The 21789-nt window shown below is 46.9% G+C and overlaps 1 protein-coding gene across 1 annotated transcript in view; it reads left to right on the plus strand.

Annotated features, from left to right (window-relative positions):
• Positions 1–21789, plus strand: part of SCN10A (sodium voltage-gated channel alpha subunit 10) — a 100831-nt gene that overhangs the window by 18926 nt on the left and 60116 nt on the right. Inside the window, 9 exon segments of the mRNA XM_049870686.1 lie at positions 3359–3487; positions 4071–4162; positions 6900–7115; positions 7504–7567; positions 9750–9891; positions 10027–10224; positions 11289–11459; positions 14630–14923; positions 18664–18772. Of these exon segments, the coding sequence (XP_049726643.1) occupies positions 3359–3487; positions 4071–4162; positions 6900–7115; positions 7504–7567; positions 9750–9891; positions 10027–10224; positions 11289–11459; positions 14630–14923; positions 18664–18772 (1415 nt within the window).

The raw sequence follows: 21789 nt of genomic DNA on the forward strand, positions 1-21789 counted from the left end.
TTTGATGTGAGCCTTTTACCATCAGTTGTCCTGAATGCTGTGCATGTTTTTCACCGAATACTCAGATTCTTCAGCTTTGGGAAATTTTCTTTAATTTTATTTTTATAATTTCCTCCAGTCTATTCATTTTTTATACATATAATTTATTTTATTTTGTTGTTGAGAATATATACAGCAAAATATACACCAATTTAACAGTTTTTACATGTACAATTCAGTGGCATTTATTACATCCTTTTGTGCAACAATTCTTACCCCCCTTTTCTGAGTTGTTATTTCCCCATTAACATAAACTCACCTCCCTCTAAGGTTCCTGTCTAATCTTTTGAGTTGTTATTGTCAATTTGATCTCACATAGATAGTTCTTAAAATATTATAATGCTCAAAGCAGACATTCTTTACTAGACAGGCTAAACTATCGTTTGGTTTTGAGAAGACTTCAGGGGATATTTTTGGTTTAAGGTTTAAAGATTACCTGAGCGCAAGAGTTTCAGGGATTCAGTTAATTCCTTTTGATCTTTATTTCTAGACCTCCTGTAAAAAAGACTTGGGGGTGGTGTCTGACCTCCTCCAACCCCACCAGAGGAAGGAGAACCAAGATCAACAGCCCAAGGCTTATTCCTATGAGGGGAGGTCAGACACACGTCCCCTCTCCAGCCGTCTTTACCAACTCTGACACAAACTGTCCCTCCCACAGCACTCTCTACTTCTCTGCTGGGTTCAATAATTCATTGCAATGGACACACAGAACTCACAGACCATACTCACAATGATGGGGTTTATTAGGGAAGTAACAGTTTACGATTAAGGCTCAGGAACACTCAAGGATACAGTTTTTTTTTTTTTTATCAGGACAGCCTCTTCCCAGCAGTGCTCACAGGCACTCCTCTCCCTGGCCCCAGGCCTCTGTCCAAAGGCACACAGTTTTATCTCTCTGGGGGCCAGGTAGCCCAACACACAGTCTCCTGCTGCCGGGTCTCTCCTGCCACTGCTTCTCACCATCTTCAGGGTCACGGCTTGCTATCACTCTCTCTCCTGGTCCCAGGTCAAAAGAACTCACCAGCTCTTGGCTGTTCTTCCTTGGAGGTGGTGGGATCTCCCTCTCTGCAGTGGAATTGGCTTTCTTTTAAGGCAAAATTGGCCAATCGCTTTGATGGGCCACAATTACCTTATCACACAGTCCTGCCCAATCACCCGAGTGGAAGTTACAAGACCATGGCTAGAAAGGCCACACACAAAATTAATTAATCCATCATAAATTTTTTTTTTAACTCCTGTTAGTCAGACATTGTACCTACTATTCTGATTCTCTAATTTTCATCACCTCTTATCCATTTCTGTCTTTGTGTTCCTCTTTATGTGAGATTTCCTCAACTTTCTTTCCAGCCCTTCTATCACTGTTTTACTTTTGATATCATATTTTTTATTTGAAAGTTCTGTTTTGTTCTTTGGATGTTCTTTTTTAATAGCCTTCTGTTCTTGTTTTATGTGTGCTATATTTTCTCATCCCTTATCTGTCTAAAAATATTCATGATAGTTTTTTTTCCACCTACTTTTTCTTCTGCTCCCTGCATTGTCATTTTTCCCTTTTTCTGTTTGTTTATGTTGGTCTTTGATGTAAGATACCTTCCTCAAATTCCTAATGTTCTTGGCTGGCTGTTCATATTAAAAGTGCAGTGTCTTCCTGGGCTACAAACCTGACTGCCAGCCTCCTAGGAACTTAATTAGAGGCAGAAGTGGGGAGGAGTGATTGCTTTTCAGTATGTAAACTTTTCCTTTATATCCTATTGCAGTATGCAACTCTCTCCCTCTTGAGAGAAGGAACACCCAATCTATTTCTGGAGTGGAGGAGGTGGTTGTTCACTGGATGGGTGGGGTCTAGAAAGCCCAACTGCTTCTTACACAGACTTTCAAACCGTCCTAGTGTTTTCAGCCTCATTTGCCATCCTCTATTCAAACCCCATTTTCAGAGATACTTAGCATCTCTAACTCATGACCAGTTCAGAGGTTCTGAAGTGTGGTTCTGCAGTTCTGAGGTTCTGGCCATCCCCACTTCCATCTGAGCTTCCAGCTTTCTTGGGTGCTCTGTCAGATCCATCTGCTCTCCAGCTTCCAAAATGTTCTTGCTGTGTCCTCATTATCTTTGTCCTAGTGGGTACATGCCTTTTTTAAAAAATTCTTTTACTGTCATCTTAGAGAGGTTTCAGAAGGATGGAGGTAAATTCATGTATTCAATTTACCATATTTAACCAAAAGTCTTCCTGGTTTTAATACCAGGTTTTATGTTTATAGTTTTAAAAATGGAGGTGATTTAAAAAACATCCAAATTTTTATGTCATTTATCTGTGCACCTGAATTCCTTAAGTAAGTGGTTCTCAAAGGGTGGTCCACAGATCACAGCATCAGCATCAACTGGGAACTTGTTAGGCATGCAAATCCTCGGGCCCCACCCCAGACTTACTGAATCGGAGACTCCGGAGGAAGTGCCCAGGAATCTTTGTTTGAACAGGCCTTCCTGGTAGTTCTGATGCTCATCCGAGTTTGAGAACCACTGCTACAGGTGATCCAGAGATTCTGAAAGTTTAGAAACACTGCCCTACTCAACCTCAGTTCCAGACCCAGCTTTCCAAATCCGAACCAACCAAGGTACCCAGCAGAATAAAAGGGCTGTTTTGAAACGGATCTAATAGGAACCATCCTCCTGGAAAAGCAGTTGTAGATTTAGATGCTTTTTTCCCATGATATCTAGTTGCTTCCTAATGCTAATGTATGAAGCTCCTAGACTGGGTTCCCTGAGGCCAAGAACTCTGGCAGACCAGGCATGGTGTGAGAGTAAAAGGCAGTCTGAACTAGAGAAGTTTGGAGAAGGAGGATGTATCAACGACTCATCCATCTTCCACTATCAATAGGTTGAGAGAAGAGCCTTCAGCTTCCCTTAGGAGGGGGAGCTTCTGGGAGCTTCTAGGAGGCTCATGGAACAGAAAAACCCTTGTTCTGCCTCTTGAATCACCAGACTCACTCGAGGAGGCGGTGTTAGCCTTGTGAAGATTCTTCACCTGCCATTACTTTCTCTCTACCTACCTTCAGAGCAAGAGAGGCTGCCTACCAGTTCAGCCACATTCATATCTCTATCCACCCCATCCATTTGTGTGCACCTTCTGTGTTCCTCAGTCTGCATCTTGCCTCCTTACTTTCCCTTCTTCCCCTCCTCCACCTTGGTGGTGTTTGTTTTGTTTTTCCCATTTTCCCTTGGAACAATCACAGCAGCTCATTTCTCCCTCCTGGATGAACAAGGAGCCACCTGAGCTCTCTTCAGGGCACAGTCAATGCTCCCACCCTTTTCCACCTTCCCTTCCAGGTATGTCTTCACTGTCATTTACACTTTTGAAGCCTTGATAAAAATACTGGCAAGAGGATTTTGTCTAAATGAGTTCACTTACCTGAGAGATCCTTGGAACTGGCTGGATTTTAGTGTCATTACCCTGGCGTGAGTATTTCTCCATGTTGATTTGTGTGTATGTCCACGTGGGGCTATGGGTGTGTCCAAGCTCACATGCTAGGGATGTGTCCTCATCTTAGTCCAGCTTCCTCATTTGCAACAGCATGGCCTGGGATTTTCTTACCACTGAGTGCTGCTTTGGGGGTCATTTTCCTGGGTCTGTCCACACCCACAGGGAGCAGTCAGAGACCTCAAGTCTGACCTTATAAGTGGCTCCTTAGAGTAGACCAGACAAGGCTCAGCCTTGTACCTATCCAACATGGAGGTCTTTCCCTGAAGAACCAGCATCTGAGGAGACTAGCTGGCCACGCCTGCATGTTTGGGTGTCCACACATACACACCACACAGAGAGACCTAGATTGTAATGCATCTTCTCAAATGACCCATTCGGGAAAATACTGCAACTTCAAGTCAGTGTTAGGGAATCTTTAGGTGGAAGACCATCTAGATTCTCAGTTTCTGTTCTGGGTTCTTCCTAGGCTTGTGTTACCCCAAATTTTCCTTATTTATGGTGCATCCACTCCCAGGACCCTCTCCTTGCAGAGTTGCTGACTAACTTCTGGCCCTACAGATACATTGGCGAAGCAATAGACTTACGAGGAGTCTCAGGCCTGCGGACTTTCAGAGTTCTTAGAGCTTTAAAAACAGTTTCTGTGATCCCAGGTGAGATACTTTAACAAGTGCGTTTATTCACAGAGTTTACCCTGATTTCCAAAGCCTAAAGTCCTCTGATTTTCACAAGAGCTCTGCAAGGTTTCAGGGCAAGGACTATTGTCTCCATTTAAAAGACAAAGAAACTGAGGCCCAGGGAGTAGAAACCACAAGCCCACTAGTAAGAGGAGCCCAAGGTCATGATTCCTAGGCCAATACTCTGTCCACAGGACTAATGGCCTCACCATCAATAAATGGCAAGTGGGCCACGTCCCCAATTCCTGTTCTTGTTGTGGAGCTCAGGCAAGACCACCCAGTTGGATTCTCATTCATACCTTAAACTAAAGGCTTAAACTTGGAAATGGAGAAGAAGGGAGGAGGCAATCCTAGACCCTGGTGAACCTCTTCAGTTCCGTAAGTCTGACAGCTTGAGTCTCATTCCTGTCTTTGGATCCGCAGAGGATCCAAAAAATAATTAGGCAATTTTTGATTACAGAAGATTTAGAAACTGGAGTAGTCCACCAAAGGTGATCTTATTGGACCCTCGAGATTCCTATTCTCATCAGTAGCCCAGTGACCAACCCCTGCTAGGCTGATGGTGGGATGATGAAGCCAAAGAAGAAGCAAAATCTCTGAAACAGGACCTGATGCTCCCCCCTTGTGGTCTGAGGGGCTGTCTCCCCTGGCCCCTGAGTGTCAGTTCCCTTATCTGTAAAAGAGAAACAACCATCCTAGATTGGAAGTCCCTTCCTACCATTCAATGCCTGGATCTGCAGGGAAGGATTGGAGTCTTTGTCAGCTTTCACTGGACAAGCTTCTTCATGAAGGAAGCCACAGCAAATAAGTAGCCAGTTCTGCCCCTTTGGTGTCTTTCCCACATACTCTTAGCCGGGAAGACCCCGAGGGGTCTGTCCAGAACCCCTCTCCTGCCTCACCTCTCACCTATCCCCACCTCGCATCGTATTCCAGAGTCTATCTGTGGGCCCACAAGTACCCCATGCCCTTGCTCGCCTCCTGCCTGGGCCCTGCTGCTCCTGTCAGGAGTACCCTTCCTTCTGTCTTTACTCAACTCATACTTATACTTCAGGGCTCTGTCAAGGCTTCACCTCCTCAACGAAAACTTCTTGGCCTTTCCCAACTTCCCCGTACGCCACCCAGCCCCATCCCCACCCTCAGGCCTCTGTTGGAGCCTGCTTCTATGTATGCCCATATGATTGATAAATGCTTTCCACTCAATTGTCAGACACTCCACATCCCCTCAGCTTTCAGCCCAGGGACTGCATGTTTAGTTCTCAATGGGTGCTTGTCGACCACACTCACAACCCAAGAGCAGATCCCAGACTACTTCCCTGGCAGAGCTTTTTGCTACCCATGAAGCTCCTGTCCCATCAACGGTGACTTCATTTGCCATGGCAACAAAACATCCCTCCTTAAACATGCAGGGATTCCATCTTTGCTGCCACCTGTGCTGGGCTCTGACAGCTCTTTCTAACATTGTCTTTGCTTTTCCCTCAGTGGCTCTTTCTCTGAGTGCCTCTCATGGTCACTGTATGGCTCTGTCCATCTCTGGTTTTGTGTATCTGTCTCCCTCTTCCTCTCTGACTCACTCTGTCTCCCTGGCAGCTGCTCTCTCTCTCTCTCTCTCCACACACATACAACATGCATACAGGGAAGCTTGTGTGTCTCAAGCCTTGAGGTGTCTCCCAGAACTGAGGTGGGTGCAGAAAAATAGCTGCTGAATGACTGCAGTGAAGTTAATAGCCTCATGCCTAGCATGGTGCCTGGCACATAGTAGGTCCTCAACAGTTTTTTTAATTGCTGGTTTCAGCAATTTATTAGGCTTAAGACGATATGATAAACCTGTTGCCATGGAGTCATTTTTGACTCATCGCGACCCAAATATGTGGAGCCCTGGTGGCACAGTGGTTAAGAGCTAGCTGCTAGCCAAAAGGTCAGCAGTTTGAATCCACAGCTGCTCCTTGGAAACCCCCTATGGTGCAGTTCTACTCTGTCCTATAGGGTCACTACAGGTTAGAATTGACTCAGTGGCAACGGGTTATTAGGTTAAGATGATATGAAAACTAGAGGAATCCCTGAGACTGTAGCCCCCGGACACTCCACTAACACAGAGCTGAAAAAAAGAGCTGAAGCCACTCCTAAAGTCCACCTTTTAGCCAAAGATTAGACAGGCCTATAAAACAAACAGTAACACGCGTGAGAAACGTGCTTCTTAGTTCAATCAAGTATACAAAACCAAGTGGGCAACTCCTGCCCAAAAGCAAAGACGAGAAGGCAGGAAGGGATGAGAAAATGGGCTGAATGGACGTGGGGAGCCCGGGGTGGAAAGGGAAAGGGAGGGAGTGCTGGCACATTGAAGGGATTACAATCAATGTCGCAAAACAATTTGTGTATGAATGTTTTTGAATGAAAACTAATTGGCATTGTAAACTTTCACCTAAAACACAATAAAATTAAAAAAAAAAAAAAAGGATGATATGAAATGTGTTGCCTGAGTCTCAGTTGCCTGGTCTTTGCAATGGGAACAGTGGTCTCTGGCTACCTGTTCCAAAGGGTTCCTGCAAAGTTTAGACTAGGAACTGGGCTTGGAACTGGCCTAGTGTTTGTAAATCATCTTACTTGTGTGTAGTGTGGGGGAGTGATGGTTAAAATGCAAAGGCTCCAGGCACACGCATGTGCTGTGTGCATGGTGCCTCGTCCATGTGGGAGCATTGCTGTCATCTCCCTGCAGGGCTGAAGGTCATCGCGGGGGCGCTGATCCACTCGGTGAAGAAGCTGGCTGATGTGACCATCCTTACCATCTTCTGCCTGAGTGTCTTTGCTCTGGTGGGCCTGCAGCTCTTCAAGGGCAACCTCAAGAACAAATGCGTCAAGAACTGCACACTTCTTAATGAGACGGCCAATTACTCTTATAACCACAAGTGGGATTTCTGCCACACGGATGAAGGTCTGAATACCAAGGGGTGTGAGGGCCCCCGTGTCTGTACTGGACATGTATTTTGATTCCTCTTTCCCACTGAAATGTTTCCCCTGAGTCATATTTTACTTTTGGGTCCTGCAAGTCCTGTTGTCCAGTGCCCTCTTTGCAAGGAGAGGAGCTATAAATCCAGTGGCAAGTTATTGAGACTCAGAGCTGAAGTCGCTGCTCAGCTTTTCTCTTCTCACCTGTGACTTTTCACCTTCCGCATGGCCCAGCATGCCAACTGAGTACACATAGCCCAGGGCGCTCACCTTGCTCTGGTGGGCGACTTAGGGGCTGTTGCCTTCATTGCACAAGGCTTCAGTTGGAGGGTTCACAACCATCTGTAAGGCTCATTTCTTCCTTTCTTTCGCAGATTTCCAAATCAACAAGCCGGGAACCTCTGATCCCTTGCTGTGCGGCAACGGAACTGATGCAGGGTGAGTGCCCCCCCATGACAAAGCGCCAATGACCCCAAGTCCTTCCTCCATCTTGTCGTCAGCATTTTCTGGACAAGGGCTGGGTCCCAGGCCCTGGGAAAGATGCAGACATGAATAAGCCACAGCCTTTGCCATTCCAGAGCTCACAGGGAGGGAGTGTATATATGAGTTAGCTTTCACTGCATAACAAAAAAAGCATAACAAACCACCCCAGAATTGAGTGGCTTAACATTTAACTTATGATTGTGCACACCAGCTCCTTGTGCTGGGCTGACTTCTGCATTTGCAGAAGATGCAGCGTGGCTGGGAAATGTCTAGCCTAGGATAGCCTCAGTTGGGGTGTCTTGTCTCTGCTCCACATGGTCTCTCGTCTCCCAGCAGGCTAGCCTGGGCTTGCTCTCATGGCAGAGGCAGTGGCCCAGCGGGGAGCATGCAAGGCCTCCTGAGGCTTAGAGCTGGCACCACATCACTTCTACTGTCTTCTACCAAGCAGATCACAGGCCAGTCCAGATCCAAGGGGTGGGAAGCTAGACCCCACCTCTTACTGGGAGAAGCTGCAAAGCCATATTGCAAAAAGCCACAGATACAGGAAGTGGGATGATTGTGGCCATTTCTGCAAACAATCTACCCCAGGAAGAGACTGATATTTATTAAATATGTGTTCTGTGCCGGATGTTCTGCGTAGGGAACACTTGACAATTTTCAGCATTTTTTCACTTATATAATTCCAGTGCTTCCTTTCAGTAGCTTCTGAGGTTAAAAAAAAAAAAAAAACAGCAGGAATTTTAACTTGCATTTTCCATATATTTACTATGCTGAAGGAAACCCTGGTGGCACAGTGGTTAAGAGTTTGGCTGCTAACCAAAAGATCGGCAGTTCGAATTCACAAGGCACTCTTTGGAAACCCTATGGAGCAGTTCTGCTCTGTCCTATGGAGTCGCTGTGAGTCAGAATCAGCCCAACAGCAATGGGTCAGGTTGTGCCGAAGTCACCATGCTCCCATTTAATCCTCAGAGCAGTCAGCGGCTGATGCGCTAAGCAAGTAGCTGCTGATGGACAGTGACTACCGTTGGTTCTGCGGAAGACACAGAAAGAAGGCTGCCCTCAGAGTTAGCTAGCAAACCTGCTTGGCTTGGCTAGCTTCCTGGGAGACAAAACTAAAGGGTTGTCTCCGAATGTTAGTTGTAGAGTCTGGGAACTCGTAAATCTCTTCCAAGGTTGGAGACAGAATTGAGACTGATTGTAATTAAGTTGCTGGAACCCTAATTGGTTGTGCGCACCCCGAGGTTGTGTATCTGCATGTGTGTCCGGACTAAGGACAGCCCCAGAGATCAGCGTTGGTGGAGGAACCCTGGAAGCAGAAGGATCTCAAACTACAAACAAGGCATTGCTTTCTCCTTAACCAGGCCATCCACACTGGGGTGTATAGGAGCACCTCACGTGCCCTGAGCTGATTGTTCTTGATATCAACTCATCCCCTTGCTGTGAGAGAGAGAGAAGCCCACCACTCTCCCACCCCAGTCCTCCCTAGGCAGCCATCTTTAACTTGCCCTTCCATCATCAGCGAGTCTTCAGGAGGAAAAAAAACTAGAGGAGACCGGGACAATTCCAGTATTGGGCTGACAGCTATATTTCTCTTATGGTGGCACCTGTGTGATTTAAGCACTCGATTTCTACTCTCTGAGCCCCAGTTTCCTCATCTGTAAAGAAGGTTTGTTGATCAGATTAGACTGTAGTGTTGGTAAAGCGCTTAGGACAACACACAGCCCACAGTCCGTGCTCCTAAGTGGAAAGTGTCATGTTCATTGTTAGGTATAATTGGTCAGTGAGCCTGGCCGGTGTGAGTTCTCTGTTGATAGACAAATCTCCAGGCTCAGGTTTTCAGACCACTTTGTTGTCACTGACTCTCTCCCCTGGTGTAAATTTGCAAAGAGCTTGCCACCTAACAGGGACATGTATGAGCAGTCAGCTAGCCTTCCCCAGCCACTCCTCCATGCCTGGAACTGCACCCAGAGCTATGAAGAGACTAAGTGTCCAAGGTCAGCCAGCTAATAAGCAGAAGTCCAGGCCTTGAACCCTGGTCTCTGACTTCAAACTCTGTGGTCTTCCTGCAGCCCTGGGCTGCCTGGCCCCAACAAGCCAGAGGCTGAGCAACAGATGACCTCCTCTGTTCTTCCTGCAGCCGCTGTCCCTCAGGCTATTTCTGCCTTAAGACAACCGAAAACCCAGACTTTAACTACACCAGCTTCGACACCTTTGCTTGGGCTTTCCTCTCACTGTTCCGCCTCATGACGCAGGATTCCTGGGAACGCCTCTACCAGCAGGTATGGATCTGCATGTCCCCACACAGGCTTGGTTGGAAGCCGGTGGGTCAGCTGCATGGCTACATTTTTCCTTAACTTGAAGGGCTGGTGTACTGTGGGTACAACATGCCTCTCCTCTTTCTCCTGAATCTGCAGACCCTGAGGGCTTCTGGGAAAATATATATGGTCTTTTTCGTGCTTGTCATCTTCCTGGGATCTTTCTATCTGGTCAACCTGATCTTGGCTGTGGTCACCATGGCATATGAGGAGCAGAACCAGGCCACCCTTGATGAAATTGAAGCCAAGGAGAAGAAGTTCCAGGAGACCCTGGAGATGCTCCAGAAGGAACAGGAGGTTTGCAAGGGGTAGTAGCTTAGTGAAGTCAGTAGTGGCCTGCAGGTTCCTGGCAAGAGGTCTGGACCAGCCATTCAGATTAAGGTTGTCATTGTAGGGAGCTATAGTAGGATTGGAGAGCCTTGGTGGCACAGCGGCTCAGCGTTCAACTGCTCACCAAAAGGTTGGCAATTTGAATCCACCAGCCACTCCTTGGAAACCCTATGGGGCAGTTCTACCCTGTCCTACAGGGTTGCTATGAGCCAGAATCAACTCAATGGCATGCAACAACATAGTAGGATTCAGCTAAGCTCAGGCATTGTCTTAAACCCATTGCCATCAAAAAAAAAAAAAAAACCATTGCCATCGAGTCGATTCTGACTCATAGTGACCCTATAGGGCAGAGTAGAACTGTCCCATAAGGTTCCCAAGGAGTGGCTGGTGGATGCACACTGCCAACCTTTTGGTTAACAGCCAAACGCTTAACCACTGTGCCACCAGGGCTCCAGAGCAGGCATTGTCTTAGGTCAGGTTTTCTCAAAGAACAACCTGATTGAGGATTCTTGAGCAAGTGATTCCTTGAGGAACAGCTCTCAGGAGAAGAGTGGAGGAAACAGGATGGGGCAGGGGATGAACTAAACAAGGACGTGTTCTCATCTGGAGAGCTTCGGAGCATGCCTGGTACCACAGGGTGACCCCTACTCTGAAGCAAGGGGTCTGGCCCTTAATGCCCCTGTATCTGTTAGTCATTGGATACAGGCTGCCCTAGGGGAAGGCACCCAAAAACATTTTCTGAAGAATGCTGCAGCTATGGACCATTAGTAGCTAGCACGAGCAGCAGCTGGAGAAGGGTGCACTGATCTGGAATTTGGGCAGGGCACCAACAGAGCCTACTACAGGGTCTGGATGTGGGATGTGACCCACAGGAGGACCTTCCTGCCATGTCCCAGTCCCACCACCACCCAGGTCCTGACCCTTAACCTCCTACTTCAGTTGCCTTCACCCTATGTTCCTCCATGTCTGGGGACACATTTATGCTAAGCTCAACAAGACTCTGTTGGCTCCAGCTTCTGTTCTCTCCGCAGGTACTGGCAGCCCTGGGGATTGACACAGCCTCTCTCCATTCCCATAATGGATCACCTTTAACCTCCAAAAATGCCAGTGAGAAAAGGCAGAGGACAAAACCAAGAGTGTCAGAGGGCTCCACAGATGACAACAAATCGCTCCAATCTGAGTCTTACAACCAGCGCAGGATGGTAAGGGCCTCATATTTGGGCTCTAAAAGATAACCTACCTTTTCCACTGCCATGCAGAATGGGTCAAAGTGGGAGGAGATTTGTAGCAGGAAGAGAACTGGAGGCACAGGGATTAGGAGGATGTTTTAGCAATCTACACCCTTCCCACAAAATCCTGACCTAAACTAAGACAGGGTTGTTGTAGGTGAGGAAAAGGATGGATTATAAAGAGTTTTCTGGGTGAAAATTAATAAGCCTGGGATTGTGGAATGTGTTAGAAGGAAAGAGGAGTCCAAGGTGACTTCCAGGTTTCAGGATTGGGCAATTAGATGGGTGGTGATGCCAAGACAGGAGCCCTGGAGGAAGAACCCACGGTTGAAGTGAAAGTACCTTGCTATTGGACTTGCTGACCTTGGGGAGTGTGTGGACATCAAGGGTCACCTTCCCTCTAACACTCTGGTCTGCAATTCTGGAACTGGGTTGTTGTCCTGTCCATGGTTCTGAACTCTTTTACTAGCTTCTTTCTGTCCTCATTCCTGAGGCTCTGCAGCCCAGATTCTCTCTTGTTGGCACAGAAGGTCCCAAAAACTATCTCTGTGACACAATTCAGCCTTATAAATGGCTTCAGAACATCACCTCTGACCTTGTAGAAATCTTACCCCCATCACAGTCTTCTGCCCCCCACTCCAAGATTCCGGTACTCACCAAGTTTCCTTCCTCCACCACCCTGACCCTTGGAAGTCCTGTGCACACCAAATGTGCCCTTCCCACATGACTGAAAGAGGGTAACCTTTTGTGGGAAGATAGTTCCATGCTACTAGAAGGGAGATCAATGTAGCTATTTTCCAGGTTTCCTATCCCCCATTTCTCTCTCCACCTCTTTTCCTGTGCTCGCCTAAAGGATGTTCTGCTTTTTGGAATACCATCTCTCCAACCCCAGACTGATTTGCGCACACACACACACACACACACTGGCCTCAGTGACACACCCACACTGCAGCATTTAGCTGCCTCTGTGCCCTTCCCTTCCTTGCCCTGACTCTTTTGAGCATCACTTGGCATGCACCGGGCACAGTTCAGAAGATGTTTCAAAGGGGATTTGACTAGGGCTCTGACAATCACAGAGAAAGATAAATCACAGCTTCCATGGAAATGTCAACGACACTCTGAATTGGGATCTAATTTCCGCCACTCAGTCAGTCCCACACAGATTAGCACTTGGATGTCCAATCATTGTTCGGTGTGTGTATACTTACCACTCCAGCTAGGCTTACCTTCAAAGGGAAAAAAAGGAATTGTGTCTCATTCATTCAATAATACTAGGTGCTTGGTATAACGACATGACTAAAACATGATCCTTCCCTAAGGACCTCTGTTTGGGTGGAGGAAGGAGATATATAAACAGCTACTTGATAAATGCTACCATAAAGACACGTATGTGGTGTTTTGGGGATAGAGAAGGAAAAGCCCACTCCTTTGGGGCTGGTGGGTATCAGGAAAAGCTTCACAGAGGAGGGGATAATTGAGGTGAGTAGTAAAGAGTGAGTGGGTTCCACCAGCAGTTGAGGACTGGGAGGTAGAGAGAAGAACGTGTATGTGCAGAGGCAAGGAGACCACGTCTGGGTACTTTTTTAACGTTAACTGATGTGTTGACCTTCACCCTTCCTCTTTTCCCAGGTGTGTTCATGTGCTGAATAAACCTTAGCCAGTTCTTATATAAAGCCATTTTCTGACTAAGAGCAGCAAGACAGGGTGTGGAGCAAGGACTTGGGGGAGACACAGCAGAGGTCGCAGAAGACACATAGGAGACCAGTTGGCCTTCTTGGATGATGTGTTTTAAAGATCTAATCCTGAGTTCCAGAGGTCACTGCCTGCCACTTGTCAAATAGATTATTTCTGAAATATTAATTGGTGGTCAAAGAGGTGCTGTCTGTCAAATATGGAACCAAACTCTTCTTCCCAGTTTCTGTATTGGTTTGCTTGGTGCCCAAGTGCAGATAACTCAGTCTTCCCATCCTTGATATGGGTTTGCCAATTCTGATTCTTTGCTTCAAAAGTGGGAAGGATTTTTATGAGTTCCATAGTCCTTGGACATGTATTTTAGGCAAAGAACACTCTGCTTATAACACCAATTTACAGTGATGGTTGCTGAACAGGATTGGGTTACAAATTGTCAGGAAAGGAAGCTCCACTTCTATGAGATAATAGCATAAGTAAGGAGGATTCTGATTGGCAAGATGCCCCAGCTTCAGCCATTTAGTAAATAAACAGAATTAAGAAAGGGGAAAACCCAGCAGTATGATCAGCTTGGTAGAAAGTCAATGTTTAGATTTTAGAAACACTGTATATAACCTGAGAACAAAACGAGTGGCTTATTATGGTCAGGTTCCCACGGTGGGCATGGGACTAGCCAGGCTGGCACAGTAACTCCCTGAAGGCGCCTGGGCCCGTGACTTAGCTCCTTTCCTCTGGCAACTATAAGCCACACAGTTCCCTCAGTGGAAGATTTTGATGGGAAATGTTATCGACTTGAGAAACGGCACTGTTCTTCCAGGAAATTACACTGCAACTCTTCCTTCAATCTCCCCGTTGTTGCTGTTCAAAGCTTGCCTCCAGGGATCTGGAAGCGCTTTACATTATAGAGCACTCGTCTCTTCCTTTGCAACACAAACTCACACCCATACAGGCTGTATCTGGTGAATTGTAGATCCTAACTTTCACACAATAAAGTGTACTACTCTTTCATTCAACATCATTTTACCAAGCATGTCCCAGGACTGGTACATCTCCTAGAGCCTCTTTAGGTCATAATTTTGCATGTGAGGAAGGGAACTTAAGAGACAGCTTTGTCCAGCCCTGGCCAAAGGCTGGCAAATTGTTGACCCACCTGAACGGCAAGGTTGTCCTCTGACATGCCTTGGCCATGATGACCTAGTCACTGATCTTAAGCACCTAATAATCTCTCATCCTTATCCCAGAATCTGCCTAGATTTTTGTCTTCCCCAGTTCCCCTCCTGGCCTCCCCCACATGTCTATCCAGAATACTCTTTATATCTTGAGCCACTAGAAGTTCATGAAAATAAGGGCAGGGAGATAACAGTGAGTTGGGGGAAATGTTGAGTTCCAGCCTTGCCTACAGGACCAGCTTTCAGCCTGCTTTCTCTTTCCTTCTCCTTTGGGGCAATGCCCAGTCCTTCCTAGGCCTCACCCCTGGGAGACGCCGGGCTAGCCATGGCAGTGTGTTCCATTTCCGGGCTCCTGGTCAAGACATCTCATTTCCTGATGGGGTCACAGATGATGGAGTCTTCCCTGGAGACCAGGAAAGCCATCGGGGCTCTCTGCTGCTGGGCAGGGGCACTGGCCAGCAAGGTTCCCTCCCTAGGAGCCCGCTGCCTCAACCCTCCAACCCTGGCTCAGGGCATGGAAAAGATGGGCACCCCACGCTGCCCACTAGCGAGCTTGCCCCTGGAGCCATGGAAGTCTCGGTGAGTTTGTGAATGATCCAGACTCTCTCTGGCTGCTCTTCAGCTGCAGGCTTTGGGCCAAGAAGCCCAGGGTGTCACCAACAGGAAGGATCCTCTAGACACTGACCCAACCAAACCCAGCCCACAATTCTGACTCAGAGAGACCCTGTAGGACAGAGTAGAACTGCCCCATAGGGTTTCCAAAGCTGTACATCTTTACAGAAGCAGATGGCCACATCTTTCTCCCCCAGAGTGCCTGGTGGATTCCAATCACTGACGTTTCGGTTAGCAGCTAAGCACTTTAACCACTGTGCCACCAGGGTTCCCGCCCTCCCTCTGCCCCCATTTTATAGACAAGGAAGGTGAGGCCCAGAGAGAAAGACTGGGTTTACCTGAGATCTAACGGGTTTTATCATTTACTCTGCAATACAGGGAACAGATTCTTTTGTGTTGGACCCCTATTTCTTCACAGTGTCTCCCTGCCCCATTCACTATCACTGTTTTAGAGATAGGCCTCCTTGCTCCCTGAATGAGTAAGAGGAAAACTGAGGGCCCTTCTCTTCCTGCCTATGGCTCTGGCAAACTAACCTAGACTTGACAAATGGGGCCAGAGAAATTCTGAGGGGCCCAGAACAGATCTTAAGAGAAGCGAAGTACCCCTTGATTTACTCATTGAAGAAATGACTTGTGCAAATCGGGTACCAGTGACTAACTTTTCTTAGAATAACCAGAGTGTAATGCAAGCCAGGGACTACTCATCGGACTGAGAGCTGCCATTTAATTTGCATTCCCTCCCAGTTTCAGTAATGATGCTTCTGGTTGTCTTTACTCACCCTCTCTGGCTAATCAGGAATACAGAGAAGTGTTCCACTGACTCACATAAGCCTCACGGAGTTGTCTTAGCTCATTCTCTGATTGGGTGCTGTTACGGATTGAATTGTGTCCCCCAAAAATGTGTGTAAACTTCGCAAGGCCATGATTCCCAGTATTATGTGGTTGTCCACCATTTTGTGATCTGAAGTATTTATCCCCCGATGGTGCAGTGGTTAAGAACTCAGGCTGCTAACCAAAAAGTCAGCAGTTCAAATCCACCAGCAGCTCCTTGGAAACCCTATGAGGCAGTTCTACTCTGTCCTATAGGTTGGTTACGAGTTGGAACCGACTCCATGGCAATAAGTATGACATTAATGAGGCAGGATTAGAAGCAGTTATGTTAATGAGCCAGGACTCAATCTACAGGATTAGGTTGTATCTTAAGTCAACCTCTTTTGAGCTATAAAAGAGAGAAGCGAGCAGAGAGGGGTGGGGCCTCACCAAGAAAGAAGCACTGGGTGCAGAGCACATCCTTTGAACCATAGGTCCCTGCACCGAAAAGCTCCTAGACCCAGAGAAGATGGATGACAAGGACTTTCCCCAAGAGCTGACAGAGAGAGGAAGCCTTCCCCTGGAGCTGGTGCCCTGAATTCAGATTTCTAGCCTCCTGGACTGTGAAAGAATAAGTTTCTGTCTGTTAGAACCACCCACATGAGGTATTTCTGTTAGAGCAGCACCAGATAACTAAGACCGAAGACCATGTAGTTTAGAATCCCAGCAAGAAACAAATGAATGGCTCCAGTGGGCGATTGGAGAGAGTTTAAAGACATATTTGTGGAAGTGTTGGCTGTGTTAGTCCCTGGTGGCACAAACAGTTAAGCGTTTGGCTGCTAACCAAAAGGTCGGAGGTTTGAGTCCACCAGAGGTGTCTCAGGAGAAAGGTTTGGTGATCTACTTTTTAAAAAATCAGCCATTGAAAATTCTGTGGAGCCCTCTGGGGTCACCATGAGTTGGAGTCAACTCAATGACAACTGGTTTTGTTTGGATTCTAGGGCTAGGTTAAGGGAACTAACAACAGACAGTGAAGCCCCTAAAGACTATCAATAGTACAAAGCTGTTACGTGCCTAGGTTGATGGGGTGGGGGCAGGTACCAAAATCACAACCCAACAAGAGTTGTGACTGTACAAGAGAGACCGCCTGACAGAACTTAGGAGCTTAGGTAGAGCCTGGCAGCCTTTACCCAACTACAGCCCAGCTGGGCTATGGGTACCTAAAATCTTGCTCCTTCCATCCTCTGATCTTCTATCTGCTCTCCCATTGGCAGAACCTGACCAGAACCAGAGGGGCGGGTGATGCGGTTTGTACAGGCCACCCTCTCCAGACACAGAGCTGGGCAGAGAAGGTGGAGAAAGAGTCTCCAGGGGCAAAGGGAGCACCACCAACGAACAGTCCTAAAGGCAGCCTCACTCTAGAAAACTTGTGATGGACCCTCCCCTCACTTATCTGTTCTGAGATTATCTTTTTCCAAGATTTTCTAGACTTGATTCATTCTAGTTCAACTTTTTGGCAAGTGCAGGATTAACTCTCTAAGCCCTTCTTTGTCTCACGGGCCTAGGTTTCAGTCCCGGCTGTGCCATTTGCCACCGGAGTCACCTTTAGCAAGTGCCTGAAATTTTGAAGCCACCATATCTCCTTCTGTAAAAGGTTTCCAGATACCTGGAGGGTTACATTAAATAATAAAGCACCTACATTTGTATAAAGAGCCCTGGTGGTGCAACGCCCAGATGCTAACCAAAAAATTGGTGGTTCGAATCCACCAGCAGCTCCATGGGAGAAAGATGTGGCAGTCTATGTAAAGATTACAACCTTGGGAACCCTGTGGGGCAGTTCTCCTCTGTCCTATGAGTTGGAATGGGCTCGATGACAATGGGTTAGTTAGTTAGTTACATTCATATACATCAACTCCAGGACAGTGAGTTAGGTAGTTACATACATCAACTCCTACAGTGGTTTAGTTAGTTCATTACATTTATATACATGTGTCTGACAAAAATAATAAATAGTAGCTACTAGTATCATTTGATGAATCCTTATGATTGGAAAATGTCTAAAATTTCTTTATATTTATTAAGCACCTTATATACCTATGAACTTCAACACGTGCTTGTTGGATTTGGACTCCGAATGCTTTCGTGCAGTGCTGAAACAGCTTTTCTGTGCCCTGGAGTTCCCAAGTCCTGAGTAAGGATGTGGCTAGAGTAGATCTAGGGGTCTGGCATAGTCCCCAGAGGTGACTTCCAGTGAAGACCCAAAGAGGGAAGGGCTAAAAAGACAGGACACTGTCTCATCTCCCAGCCATACAAGAGAGTTTGGGACGTTGTGTCAGGCAGTTAAAAGCTGGATAATCAAGACACACAAATGCTCTCTACAAAAGAACGTGCAATTGTATGCTGGAGAGGGAGATGGATCTATCAGAAAGGAGATTGGGAAAGCGGATTGTCGAGTAGGAACTCTATGCAGAAGCCATATGCACTGCCCGGAGGAAGTCTTATAATGACTGCCTGGCCCACTGTCCCCGAAGCTCTCCTCTCCCCTGGGTAGAAGCCTCAGTGACCCTTGAGGCAGCCCCATCCCCACTATGGTACCCAGGTCCTGTCCTGGGACATCAGTTTATAGAACCTCAAGTGAGTGAGCCCAGGCCACTTGGCTCACAGCCAGTCTAAGCTTTGATTCCACCCCAACTGTGTGTCCTGGTCCCCATGCCTGAGCTCTCAGCCCAAGTTTGAGCAGCAGCCCCGTGTCTCCAAGCATGACTGCAGAGGCTCATGGCTTCCCTGAGCCACTCACGGCCACAGGAGACTGGCCAATTGGAGGCTGAGTGATCCATTTTTGCCACCAAAGACTTCACGTTGGGGTGCGTCCTTATTCCACGTTGGTGTCTCAGCAGGCACTCGATGCAGGACAGAAGACTTTCTTGTCAACAGAATACTTGAATGAACCTTTCCGGGCCCAAAGGGCAATGAGCGTTGTCAGCATCATGACCTCCGTCCTCGAGGGTAAGTGCTGCTCATTGGAGCGTCCACTCCTCTGTGACGAGTCTCCGTGTGAGCAGCAGAGGGGATGCCCAAAGCCTGTGTCAAATGGCACCCATATTTGTAGTCCTAGGACCCCAGCCACTCCTCCTTCTTATGCCCTTTGCCCCCATTGCCCTTTACCAGTGTGTATGTGTGTTTATGTTGATAAATTTTCAAAAACAAGAATTCACTGAATGAAATACCCTAGTTCGTTTCATGTTCATATGTAGTCACATAACTAGATTTTTAAAAGGTACCAGAGAATTGCAAGCCGCCAAGCAGGTATGCAAGAAATTTAACCATCTTTAAATTTTCTATTTTTTTAACTTAATTTCTGTCTTGAGCCCCATTACGCTGAACGGTGGAAGACTAATGGCAGCCAGTTTAAGGAAATCCTTGTCAGTTCGGAGTCCTGTCAACCAAATGGGGACTCCACTCAGTTTTCCCAGAAATGCTTCCGATTCCAGGTGCTTGCACAAAGTCAGTAGGTGGGCAAAGAGAGGCACTGGGTCATGGCTGCCTGTCCCGTCTAACATGGGCTACATAGAGCGTGGCTGTGTCTTCCTCACCCTGCTATGAGGCCTCTCGTAGTCCAGCCTTTCTTTGGCCTCAGTGTTCGGAGAATATGACCTCAGTCAGATCCAGTTGTTCATCTCCTCCAAGCAAATGAAGAATGTGTTGGGCTGAAGGAGCGAGAGGGGAACTTGGATGTTGGTATGTGGCCCTGTGTGGCTCTCCTCTCAGCTCTGGGATGGATCTTAATGCAGGGTCAGGGAGGCTGTGGTGGACAACAGAAATCCAAAAAAGCTTGGACTTGAAAATAGAGCTGTTCTGTGCCTTGCTTTCTAGGTGAAGCCAGAGGCACTAGTCTTAGAGACAGGCTGACATGCCAGCAAGGCCCAGGAATGTAGGCTAGAACTGGCTGGTGACGTTCCTGGGGAGAGGGCTGGGGCAGCCTCAAGGAGTGCCCAGTGGCCCTAGGGATGGAGAGTAGCCAGCTGATGGCCTCATCTCCACTGAAAGCTATGGAAGGAGATGAGCAAGAATCAGACCTAGAGAGGTGAAGAGACCAGACAAGAACTATGATGACTAAGTAAAATATACTTGGCAATGCCTAAGGACTTTTTTTTTTTAAGGACTAGCTCTACCCTCCCCCAACGTGGAGCCCCTCCAGAACTCAAACAACCTCAGCAAACGAAGTGGTATCAGACACTAAGTTAACCAAAACAAAACCCAGGTTGGGGGCTTGAAGTATAAATTAAGTTCAGTTATGGGGGGGCTCTCTAAGTTACCCTTTTTGCACACTTGAATTTGCGTTTTGAGAAATGTGTACCCATTCCAGTAACAAGTGTGTATAGACTCTCTCGCATTATTTTTCCTCACAGATAATTATTTAATAATCACGTTTTATTATAATTGTGTCTGTACTCTTAACATTTTTCATGGCTGCATAGCATTTCATCACGTTGCTATGCCCGTGGTTTTTTCTTGGCCAGGTGGGTTGCTTATCAATTCTTTTTGTTATTTGTCATCAAACAGCAAACATTAGCTACAACCAGCTTGCTAGTTCATTTGTTCCTCGGCTTCCTCCTTCCCTCTTGTTTTAGTTATTTGATCAACAAACATTTGTTGAGCACCTACCGTGTGTCTGGCGCTGTTCCAGGTGCTAGGAATTCAGTGGTGAATAAGAAATAAGGTTTCTTTCATGGAATCTTCATTCTAGGGGGAGGAGGGAGATATAGCTGATAAACACAAATAGATATTCCGGTAGCGATAAATACCAGGAGAAAAAATAAATGAAAGAGATGGAAGGTGGAGTTGGGAAAGGGGCTGTTTCAGATAAGGTGGTTGTGGAAGGCCATCAAAAATCTGAATGCAGTAAGGGGATCGGCTATGTGAGAGCCAAGGGGAGAAAGTTCCAGACAGAAGAACAGAAAATACAGTGCATTTTGTAGACATGAGACAGGAATGAACAAAACGCGTGTCCCAAACACATCCCCCATTTGGATGAGGCCAAAGTGGCTCTCAAGGTGGATGAGAGGCAGTACAGGGTAATGGTTAGGACCACAGGCTGTGGAGCCCAGTGCCTGGGTTTTTGTTCTGGCTCTGCCGTTTATGGTAAGCTTCGTGACCTTTGGGCTCCATTAACTGCCCAATGGCTCAGTTTTCTCATCTGCATTGTTGTTGTCAGGTGCCGTTGAGTCCGTTCCAACTCAGCAACTCTGTCCAACAGAAGGAAACACCACCTGGTCTTGCACCATCCTCATAATCGTTGTCATGCTTGAGCCCATTGTTGTAGCCACTGTGTCAGTCTGTCTCGTTGAGGGTCTCCCTCTTTTTCACTAACCCTCTACTTTACCAAGCAGGACGTCCTTCTCTAGGAGCTGGTCCTCCTTGATGGCATGTCCAACATACATGAGATGAAGTCTCGCTATCCTTGCTTCTAAGCAGCATTCTGGCTGTACTTCTTTCAAAACAGACTTGTTCGTTCTTCTGGCAGTTCATGGTATATTCAGTATTCTTTGCCAACACCATAGTTCAAAGGCTTCAATTCTTCTTCAGTCGTCCTTATTCACTGTCCAGCTTTTACGTGCACGTGAGGCTATTGGAAATACCATGGCTTGGGTCAGGTACACCTTAGTCCTCAAAGTGACGTCTTCGCTTTTTGACACTTTAAATAGTGAAAATACACTTACCTTGTAGCATTTTGTGATGGTTAAGTGAGTTAGAACAAGCAGAGTGCTTAAAACCATGGCTAGCACATAGTAAGCACTCAAAGGGTGTTGGCTATTATTATTATCATTTATTCACTAGACTGTAAATCCCATGAAGGCAGAGATGTGTCTGCTTTGCTCACTGTTACATTTCCAGTACCAACAAGCATGGCACACTGTAGGCACTCAACAAATAGTTGTTGAATGAATGGGGAATGAACGCTATCCACAGTGGTGGTATGGGAGGGGTGCTAATTTATAATGAGCTGAACTGATGGACAGGAA

The sequence above is a fragment of the Elephas maximus genome, chromosome 27 (assembly GCF_024166365.1).
Source record: "Elephas maximus indicus isolate mEleMax1 chromosome 27, mEleMax1 primary haplotype, whole genome shotgun sequence".
Taxonomy (NCBI): Eukaryota; Metazoa; Chordata; class Mammalia; order Proboscidea; family Elephantidae; genus Elephas; species Elephas maximus.